We start from the raw sequence: 9702 nt of genomic DNA, 5'->3' as shown, positions 1-9702 counted from the left end.
CAAAATTAGAGCATGACTCGCCATGGGTCAGGAGAGTTTGGCTTTGGAGATTTGCCTACTGAAGGCATTCCCTTGCCCTCCTGGGACGCGGCCCAGCTGCCTCCATGTCTGCAGGGCAGAGAAGTGCAGCACTCCTTGGTGCAGTTTGAAATCTGGTTTTGCATCCAGGGCCTTTCTGAGCACACCTCCTCCCTGAGCACTGCCTGTTGGATTTTGTTGTGATTTTCTCTATCACCTCTCCAGATATCGAGACAAGTCTGACTGGCCTGTTATTCCCTGCTCCTCTTTGATGCCTCTCTTGAAGACAAGGCACTCAGTGGCTTTCTTCCAGTTCTCAGATGCATTCATTGGTCACTGTGACTTTCAAAAGGAATTGAGAAAGGCTTTGTACTGACTCCAGTGAACACATAACATCGATTCACACACACTCATTTCAGACCAGTGTGTTTGAATGTTCCCCCATTGGATTCTGTTCTGCTTGGGGAAATCTTTTCTGTTCCAGTTTTTCCAAGGAGTACCAGAACTTTAGTTCCTGATAGCAGTTCCTGATGATAAAGACCAAGGACATGAACCTTTGAGGATGTTCACCTTTCCTGTACCCCCTGCCCTCAGGGAAGCTGCCCTGTTGAATTCTGGGGCTGCCTTTATTGATGCCCTGTCTGGAGAAGACCTTTTTATTGCCCCTCCATGTGCTTTGCCTGATTCAGCTCCAGGTGGGCTTTGGCTTTCCTAACGCCTGGCAAACGTCCCCTCCAGAGCAAAGGGCATCAAGAGGAAGAGAGCTGAAACATTGGCACAGCCTGGCTGCCTGGACACGCTGCAGCTCATGACCCTTGCAGAGAGCATAGAGACAGGAAAAAAGAAAAAAGGAAGAGAAATGACCATTAAAAGTGGATTATTTGGGTGCCCTCTGACATGTGCAGTGTGAGGCTGGGACTCTTCCTGCAGGGGATACTGCAAAGAGTTGCTTTGACTGCCCTAAACCAACATTCCCTGCCTTCATCCTGCACTTGGGTCATGTGCCCTCACTGACATGGCTCTGCCTGGGATATCCTTTGCTTCTCATCACAGAACATGAAAGAATCCTGCATGCAGGGCAGGAATGTTGGAAATGAGGAAATGGAAAGGCAGCGTAGATGGAAACAAAACGTGAATCGCTGCCACTATGTGGGATAATTTCCTTTGAAGATGAGTCTGTTGAAAAATTGCCACCCTTGTGCAGGACTGTGGGCCTGGGGCAATGCAAGAGCTGTATAAAAGCAGGCTCTTCTCCCCACTCTCACATTCACTCCACTCACCTCCATCTCCTTGGAACAAGGTGAGTTTGAAGCTCATTCTCCATTTCCTCCTTCTTCTCTGGGATTTCTCTGCACACACCTGTGACTTTGTCCCATGTGAGATCGTGCAGATGCTTTTTGTGAGAGGAGGAAAGGAGTGGGAGGTGTGTGACTGCTGGGTCTTGGCAGAAGCATTGCCCCAGTTTTGGGCTGGTTGGGGACGTCCCTGTGCTTGAGCTCTTGGTGGGGTTTGTATGAGGGGAAGAGCCCATGTGCCTCCAGAAACAGCCTTCAGCTCTCGTTCCCAGCTCATGCCTTGGCTCCCTCATGCTGAGGTCACAGTTGGATCCTTACCTACAACTTGTGATTCACTTCCCTCTGCTCTCTGTGCCAGGTGCACCTGCAGCCCCAAGACATGTCCTGCTACAGCCCGTGCCGGCCCTGCCAGCCCTGCGGCCCCACCCCGCTGGCCAGCAGCTGCAATGAGCCCTGTGTCAGGCAGTGCCAGGACTCCACCGTGTTCATCCAGCCCTCTCCTGTGGTGGTGACCCTGCCTGGCCCCATCCTCAGCTCCTTCCCACAGAACACCGTGGTGGGATCCTCCACCTCGGCTGCTGTTGGCAGCATCCTCAGCTCTCAGGGAGTGCCCATCAGCTCCGGGGGCTTTGGCCTCTCTGGCTTGGGCAGTGGCCTCTGTGGCACGAGGTGCCTCCCCTGCTGAAGCTGCTGCCGCTGGCCCTGGGCAAGGAACCCAGGGACTCCCAGGATGGAACCGCCCTGGGCACGCAGCATCGGCTTCTTGCTTCCTGAGGGGCTGAGCAACCCCAGCAGCCCTTGCAGAGGGACGGGGCCAGCCTGGGCTCTTGGCAAGCACAGCCCATCCCTGCCTCTGTCCCCTGCCTCTCTCTCCTTTCCCTCCTGTGCCCTTGTTCCCTTGTGCTCCCCGGGGCTGTGATCCCCGCCCAGCCATCCTGGGGAGCACCTGCTGGCCCTGCTCCCTCTCTGGATCTGGCAGATGGACACCAGCTGGGATCTCTGCCATGGCCGTGTGATGGAGGTTCTGAGCTGACCCTGCTGCTCTCTGCACTGAGGCCTCCACTCAGAGTGACCTTGTTCGCATCTTTTGACTCATTAAATTTCTGTTGCATCCCAGCCCATGCCTCTGTGTCATCCTTTCCCTCTTGTTGGTCTCCCAAGGTTCCCGGGGAGGCAGATGTTGCTCAGGGATGGTTCTGTGAGACAGATTTAGGAGAAGGTGTTTGAGTGCCTTTCGAGATGGGAGACTTGAATGTGCTTTATTATGGCATTGCTGCTTTCTATCCTTCTCCATGTGTCTGTGTTATGACCCACTGCAGAAGGTCAGGGGTAACCCAGGTTCTTGTTAATACATCCCTTGAGATTGATTAGAGAGAACCAACACTGAATGATCGGTGTTTGTAAGTACACCCAGAGGGATTGTTGAAGAGCAATGTGATTGGACAGGAAAACACATCTGTAGCCATTTTGGCTCTTATTCTCTCAAGCAATACAACAACATGAAAGCATTGCAAGATGAAAATGCAACCACATCACCCAGGGACATGCACAAGGCAAAAGGAAGGAGGAGAGGTAAGGGGCAAGATTGGGAAGATCTCTCCTGCCAAAGGCCCAGGGATGAGTCCTGGCTGCTGCACAGTCTTGGTCAAAGTGGTCACAGACTGGACCTGTCAGGTGGTGGGGGAAGTCTCAAAGAAGAGGTGGGAGAAAATCCCAGGGAAAATCCACAGAACATAAAATTTATTTGGTTTATATTCACTCAGTTTCAGCTGGGGACGCCCACGTTCCTCCATTGCAGGGGGGAGCTTCACACTTGATCATGTAATGTTGTGGATCAGGGGACCCTTCAGGAGCCCTTGACACCTTCTAAGACAACACAGCTGCCCATCACAGCCAGCACAGTTGCTTTGGTTTTGGCCCAGTGTGGCCCATCAGCAGAGATGAACTGTCAGGCCACACGTGAATGTCCTGGTGCTTCCCCTGGGGAACAGAGGGAGCCCCACAACCCAGCAGTCTGGGCAAGGGAGGGCAGCTTCGAGTGACAAGAGGCACCAGCACCCACCTCCTTTCTCATTCAAAGCCCATCATTCCCCCTCTGTCAGACTAGATCTGAGGTTGGCCATTACACAGCCGGAGCTCACCTGCCCCAGTTCACCAAAGCTCCCTGGTCTTCAAAAACAGGGAAATGTTTTGACTCCTTAGCCATTAAGACTTCAGGGTCTCACCGTCTGCAGATGGACAGAATGAACCAAACCTCTTCACTGGCTCTGTCTACTCCAAGGATGATTTTATTTCTCAAACCATTTTATCTCTCAAACCATTCTGGTCTCCATGCTCAGCAATCCCTGTGCCTGAGTCAAGTGCTCTCATCTCCTCACCATCCCGGCCACCCTGCACTAAACTCACTCTGCTTTGTCCTGGTGGTTCTTGCATTACAGCCTGTGCCCAATACGGGGGGGCGGGGGGAGGGGCTGGAATAAACCTTTTTGAGACCCAGAGATGGGGCAGCTGAGAGGTGTTTTAAAACCTTTTATTCTATGTTCAATCTCATGAGAAGGGTGAGACAATACAGATCTTATCATTCACGCTATTATAATTAGAAGCCAACTATTTCTTAATTACAACACATTATAGGTGTTTCTTTCTCAATCAGCTTTTCTCACATCATGCTGTAAATGCTTTAAAGCCGATCATCTAAAATTACCCCTTGTGGGTCTTAATACAATGTATCTTTCATAGTTCTATTTGTCTAAAGTATTTAGTTCTATTTGCAAGGCCGTCCTTTGAAACTTGCTTCTAGTTCCATTTCTCTCTCAACAATGTCTGTCAGCAGATCCATGCTATGCGAGCCTTCTGTCAGGCTTTGAGAATTCCCTACAAATTCATTTCCCACACAGGGGATGGCAGCAGGCGAGGGCTGAGCAGAGCAGCATCCACATCTCCTGGTTCCACTCCTGCTCGCACAGCCCAGGGTGCTGCCGACAGCCCTCGGTGTCTGGGAGCATCAGTGGCATGGACAGTGGGATTGGGTGCGCCCTCACGGCACTTTGTGATGTGCTTGATTGGCCATAGGGCTATCTTGGCAAGGTGATGATCTAGGAGGTCTTTTCCAACTTTAAGGATTTGTGACCCTCAGCAATGACATGAAGCTGAGGGGAGCAAGAGCTACTCTAGATGCGAGGGTTTAAATCCAGAGGGATCCTGACAGACTTGAGGAATGGTCTCACGTGGAACTCAGGAACTTCACTAAAGCCAAGTGCAAGGACCTGACACCACTTTGGGGCAATCTCAGAAACCAATAGGGATAGGGACTGTGGGGTGCATGGAAGGAAGGAGAGCTGCCCTGCAGAGAATGGTGACATGGATGCATCACCCCTGCTCTGGAGGGCAGCTGGAGCAGTTGAGGTTTTCCGTCAGGAGAAGAGCAGGGTCTGGGGGACCTTATTGCAGCCTTTCAGTTCATCAAGGGGTGGTAAGGAAATGGGAGAGAGACATTATATCAAGTGATTGGACAAGGGGCAGGAGATTTAAACTGAAATATGCAGGAGTTGAGATACCATCCATGGCAGGAGGGTCAGACTAAATTATCTTCAATAATCTTTTCCAACAAAACCCATTCTGTGCTCCCATGATAACAGAGCTCTGTGAGAAGGCAACACAATGCACTCTGTCCCTCCCTGTCAGAAACCTTTTAGATCCAAGGGATCTGATGGAGTCTGATGGGAATCCAGTACCTCTGTCTGGTCAGAAACACATTCTCCCCTGAGTCCTGGTATCACAGAGTTGAGCTGAGAAAGGAACAGGAAAAGAAGTGCAGAGTGCATGTTTGTCCCTGGACAATGTAAGGAAATTCTATCCTGACCAAAGAGGCAGAGAAACTCAGCACCCAGAGGGTGACTCGGTGCACACTGAGCACTCCCAATGCCAGCCTGTGCTGGCAGCCAGTGCAAAACCAGCCCCAACAACACCCTCCCAGAAACAGCCCTGGGGCAACATCTCTGCCTTGGGACAGTGTCTGCAGAGCAAAGGATGACACAAAGGCACAGGCTGGGATGCAGCAGAATTTAATGAGTCAAAAGGGGGAAAAGAGGGGGATCCAGGAGGAGGCCACAGTGCAGGGAGCAGCTTCAGCAGGGGAAGCACCTCGTGCCACAGAGGCCACTGCCCAAGCCAGAGAGGCCAAAGCCCCCGGAGCTGATGGGCACTCCCTGAGAGCTGAGGATGTTGCCAACAGCAGCCGAGGTGGAGGATCCCACGGCGGTGTTCTGTGGGAAGGAGCTGAGGATGGGGCCGGGCAGGGTCACCACCACGGGCGAGGGCTGGATGAACACGGTGGAGTCCTGGCACTGCCTGACACAGGGCTCATTGCAGCTGTTGGCCAGCGGGGTGGGGCCGCAGGGCTGGCAGGGCCGGCACGGGCTGTAGCAGGACATGTCTGGGGGCTGCAGGTGCACCTGTGAGACAGGGCAGGGGAACGCAGAACACCAGCAGTGGGTGAGGATCAGCCTGTCACCCCAAAATGAGAATGACCCTGTTTCTCTCAGCTCCCCAAATCGTGACAAAGTCCATAGTGCTCTGCACCTCGCCTATAGGTCAGGAGGCAGCCAAGCCCCAGTGTCTGTCCATGCCACCCCTTCTCCCCCCTTCCCTCACCCATGGCAAGGAGCCCTAGTGCCCAGCTGAAGACAAGTAATGTGCTTAGAAATGTATTTGGTAGAGGACAAGGAGGAGGAGAAGTGCTCCAAACTCACCTATTCCCAAGGAGCTGGAGATGGGAAGAGTGGATGAGAGAGTGAGGAGAATGATCCGCTTTTATACTGCTCCTACACCGCCCAAGGCTTACGGTAGCTGCACGGGGCAACAATTTTCCTACAGACTCATCTCCAAAGCCAAATATTCTCCCTAATGCCACAGGGTGTGTTTTGGTTTCCATCAATGCTGTAATTTAATTTCCATGTTTCTGACATCCACACTAGGTCATGAAGATCCCTTTCATGTTAAGGGATGAGAAGCCAAATGATTTTTGTTGCAGGAACACATGAGTAATGGCTGGACTCAATGATCTTGGACGTCTTTACCAATCCTTCTGATTCTGTGATTCATTAATTCTCTGATCATGGGCAGGAATCAAGCCTCAAACAGAGCACTGTGCCATTTGGCTGCTCCTCAGTATCTGGGGGAGGTGTTGGGTGTCTGGACCATTCCCTGTTCCTCCCTCTCTCCTCACCCACGATGCCCTTTGGCTGCACAATGTGGAGCCTGACCTGGATGACACACAAGCACAGGCCAAGCATCCCTTTTCCCAGGGCCAGGATGGAGCCGCCCTTGCTGGAGGGGGACTCAGCCCTGCTTTGGACAGGCCTGCAGACATCACACCCTCCTGGCTTGGCCTCACACCAAAAGGCTCACACACGGCCAACCCAAAATGAGAGCGTGACTTGCCACTGGTAGGGAGAGTCTCTCCCTGGAAATTTGCCTACTGAAGGCATTCCCTTGCCCTCCTGGGACGCGGCCCAGCTGCCTCCATGTCTGCAGGGCAGGGAAGTGCATCAGTCCTTGGAGTATTTTGAGAGCTGGTTTCATACCCAGGGCCTTTCTGAGTGCATCCCCCTCCCTGAGCATCCCCTCCCTGAGCATCCCCAAGTGCATGGCACTGCAGTTTCCCAAAAGCTCTCACTTCCTGGGGAAATGGAGGAGGTTTCTTTTACTGTGCAATGGTTCTGGGTTGTTCTCAAGGCTGAGGAGGCATTTGGAGCATTGGAAAGGGGTGGGCCTTAGCCCCAATGCCCCACAGAAGCCACCGAGCTTTGGACCCCAGGATGTGTCCAAAGCAGTGGGGCAGTGTTTTCTGAAACCCCTTCTTTCAGCTCCTGAGCCTCCAGGTGAGCTCCCTTCCACAGCCAGGCATCTTTCACCAGGAAGAGGAGTCCTTGTGCCCATTCTGTCCCTCTATCAGCATCTCCTCCTGTTTTCCTGTGTTTTGCCTTGACTTTTCATAGTTTTTGGAACCACGAGGTGCCCCTAAGATGCTGCCAGCTTTTTTATCTCTTTTGCTCTTCAGATGTGCCTGTGAAGGCACATCTCACCTGCCAGATACCTGAGTGGGTGGAAGTGTTGGCATGTTTGAAGTCCAGGGTCTGTACATTGCTACTTGAATCCTCCCTGACCATCTCTTTCTCCCAGTCCTCAGCTGCATTCCCTGACTGCTGGCACCTCCCAAAGGGAGCTCAGAGGTGCTTTCTTTGACACCAACACTCATGTGCCCATCACCAAGTCACACTTAAATTGTTCCAGTCTGTTTAAATGTTCCCACAGCTGATCCTCCTCCTCTGCCGTGGGGAGGTTTTCCCTACCCCTATTTCTGAGGAGTATCAGGAGGTTGATCCTGTGACATGAAAAGTTGCCACTAAAGACCAAGGCCCAGAAGCCTTGAAGAACCTTCCCCTTTCCTGTAACCCCTGCCCCCAGTGAAGCTGCCCCAGTCAGCCTTGGCTCAAGCCTCCCTCCCCTTTGCTGTTGCCCTGTGTGGAAGATCTTCTTCTTTCCCGCCACAAGCTTTCCGGATTCAGCTCCAGCTGGGCTTTGGCTTTCCAACCCCAACTCTGGAATGCTCAGCCTGCCAAACGATCTGCACCAAGAGGAAGGGAGAGGAAAGCATTTCCCTGGAGAAGCAGTGTCCAGTGGGCGCTGGAGTGAGGTGAGAGGAGGAGAGAGCAGCAGGCAGGACGTGCTGTGAGGAGAGGAGCCTTTGGGTGCTCTGCTGCTCTTTGGGGCAGGGCAGAGCTGGGGCTGTCCCTGCAGAGGCAGCTGCCAGCAATGGCAAGGCACTGCCCCGAGCCACCATGCCCTGCCTGCACGGGACCCTCCGGCATGGGGACACATCCTGTGCCTGCACGGACACGCTCTGATCCCGGGTGTCCTCGGGCCTCGTGTGGCACACGTGAAAGGAGCTGCAACACAGAGCAAGCATGTCAGAAATGAGGAAATGAAATGGCAGCGTTGATGGAAATCAAACCACAACGTGTGGCGTTAGGGCGGATATTTTGCTTTGGAGGTGAATGTGTTGGAAAATTACTGTCCTTGTGCAGTGCCTGTGGGCCTGGGGCAGTGCAGGAGCAGTATAAAAGGGGGGTGTTCTCTTCGCTCTCTCATTCACTCCTCTCACCTCCATCTCCTTGGGATCAAGGTCAGTATGAAGCCCTTTGTTTTATTCTTCCTCCTTTGGGCTTTCTGATCACATTCTCTGCTTTAATTCCATGTGGGTTCTTGAAAACAGTTTGTTATGGGAGAGGGAAAGGGCTGAAACTGTGCATGGAGAGAGGCTGGATTTTTTCTGACATGTCTCGTGAGTTCTCGCCTAGGTGTGGAAGTCACTGGGCTTGATAACTCTTCAGGAGATTCTTCGGGGCTTCAGCAAACAGTGAGGCTGTTTGGCCTCTCTAAGCAGCCTCCTGCTGTCCTTCTCCTCTTTGCTATTCTCCATCACGGTGTGCCAACAGCCTGCTCTGACATAGGTCTTTCTCGACTCTGCCTTCCCCTGCCCTGTCTCACAGGTGCACCTGCAGCCCCAAGACATGTCCTGCTACAGCCCGTGCCGGCCCTGCCAGCCCTGCGGCCCCACCCCGCTGGCCAACAGCTGCAATGAGCCCTGTGTCAGGCAGTGCCAGGACTCCACCGTCGTCATCGAACCCTCCCCTGTGGTGGTGACCCTGCCTGGCCCCATCCTCAGCTCCTTCCCACAGAACACCGTGGTGGGATCCTCCACCTCGGCTGCTGTTGGCAGCATCCTCAGCTCTCAGGGAGTGCCCATCAGCTCCGGGGGCTTTGGCCTCTCTGGCTTGGGCAGTGGCCTCTGTGGCACGAGGTGCCTCCCCTGCTGAAGCTGCTGCCGCTGGCCCTGGGCAAGGAACCCAGGGACTCCCAGGATGGAACCGCCCTGGGCACGCAGCATCGGCTTCTTGCTTCCTGAGGGGCTGAGCAACCCCAGCAGCCCTTGCAGAGGGACGGGGCCAGCCTGGGCTCTTGGCAAGCACAGCCCATCCCTGCCTCTGTCCCCTGCCTCTCTCTCCTTTCCCTCCTGTGCCCTTGTTCCCTTGTGCTCCCCGGGGCTGTGATCCCCACCCAGCCATCCTGGGGAGCACCTGCTGCCTTCACCTCTGTGTGGGCACCTGCTTGGAATACAACAGACTGTTGTTTGTCCCTGGTGCTCTCTGCATTGGCATCTCAGCTTGAATTGACCTAATTTTCCTGTTTTGAATCATTAAAGTTCTTTTGCCTTGCAGTCCATGTTTTCCTCTCATTTATTCCCCTGCAGATCCTCTCCCAACATGCCCAAAGAGAGAGGTGTTGCTCAGGGCTGGTTGTGGGAGGGGATTTTGGGGAATGGTTG

At 53.4% G+C, this 9702-nt stretch overlaps 4 protein-coding genes across 4 annotated transcripts in view; 2 read left to right on the top strand and 2 right to left on the bottom strand.

The window, feature by feature from the left end:
* Positions 1 to 1694, bottom strand: part of LOC128800317 (feather keratin 1-like) — a 3336-nt gene extending 1642 nt beyond the window's left edge. Inside the window, exon 1 of the mRNA XM_053965433.1 lies at positions 1670 to 1694. Coding sequence (XP_053821408.1) covers positions 1670 to 1694 — 25 coding nt within the window. The remainder of the gene's footprint in view (positions 1 to 1669) is intronic.
* Positions 1241 to 2067, top strand: LOC128800314 (feather keratin 1-like). Its single transcript, XM_053965429.1, has 2 exons — positions 1241 to 1318; positions 1672 to 2067. The coding sequence occupies exons 1-2, from the start codon at positions 1241 to 1243 to the stop codon at positions 1996 to 1998; spliced, it is 405 nt and encodes a 134-aa protein (XP_053821404.1). The 3' UTR covers positions 1999 to 2067.
* A 3373-nt stretch (positions 2068 to 5440) lies between these two features.
* LOC128800042 (feather keratin 1-like) lies at positions 5441 to 7483 on the bottom strand. The gene is made up of 3 exons (XM_053964919.1): positions 7400 to 7483; positions 6077 to 6136; positions 5441 to 5767 (listed from the first exon to the last, which is right to left on the bottom strand). Exons 1-3 carry the CDS (start codon positions 7481 to 7483, stop codon positions 5441 to 5443), a joined length of 471 nt encoding a protein of 156 aa, XP_053820894.1.
* A 437-nt stretch (positions 7484 to 7920) lies between these two features.
* Positions 7921 to 9262, top strand: LOC128800041 (feather keratin 1-like). Its single transcript, XM_053964918.1, has 3 exons — positions 7921 to 8010; positions 8347 to 8499; positions 8867 to 9262. The coding sequence occupies exons 1-3, from the start codon at positions 7921 to 7923 to the stop codon at positions 9191 to 9193; spliced, it is 570 nt and encodes a 189-aa protein (XP_053820893.1). The 3' UTR covers positions 9194 to 9262.
* The last annotated feature ends 440 nt before the right edge of the window (positions 9263 to 9702 follow it).

This window comes from Vidua chalybeata, chromosome 26 (assembly GCF_026979565.1).
Source record: "Vidua chalybeata isolate OUT-0048 chromosome 26, bVidCha1 merged haplotype, whole genome shotgun sequence".
NCBI classification, from domain to species: domain Eukaryota; kingdom Metazoa; phylum Chordata; class Aves; order Passeriformes; family Viduidae; genus Vidua; species Vidua chalybeata.
Note: the sequence above shows the minus strand (reverse complement) of the source record. Positions and strands in the feature narration are given on the sequence as shown.

Coding starts and splice junctions, on each gene's coding strand:
- LOC128800314 (XM_053965429.1), top strand. CDS start 1,241: ATGCAAGAGCTGTATAAAAGCAGGCTCTTCTCCCCACTCTCACATTCA. Junction 1,319..1,671: donor CTCCATCTCCTTGGAACAAG/GTGAGTTTGAAG, acceptor TCTCTGTGCCAG/GTGCACCTGCAGCCCCAAGA.
- LOC128800042 (XM_053964919.1), bottom strand. CDS start 7,483: ATGGTCAGGGAGGATTCAAGTAGCAATGTACAGACCCTGGACTTCAAA. Junction 6,137..7,399: donor CCCACTCAGGTATCTGGCAG/GTGAGATGTGCC, acceptor TGGGCGGTGTAG/GAGCAGTATAAAAGCGGATC. Junction 5,768..6,076: donor CACTCTTCCCATCTCCAGCT/CCTTGGGAATAG, acceptor CCTGTCTCACAG/GTGCACCTGCAGCCCCCAGA.
- LOC128800041 (XM_053964918.1), top strand. CDS start 7,921: ATGCTCAGCCTGCCAAACGATCTGCACCAAGAGGAAGGGAGAGGAAAG. Junction 8,011..8,346: donor CCAGTGGGCGCTGGAGTGAG/GTGAGAGGAGGA, acceptor GTGTGGCGTTAG/GGCGGATATTTTGCTTTGGA. Junction 8,500..8,866: donor TCCATCTCCTTGGGATCAAG/GTCAGTATGAAG, acceptor CCTGTCTCACAG/GTGCACCTGCAGCCCCAAGA.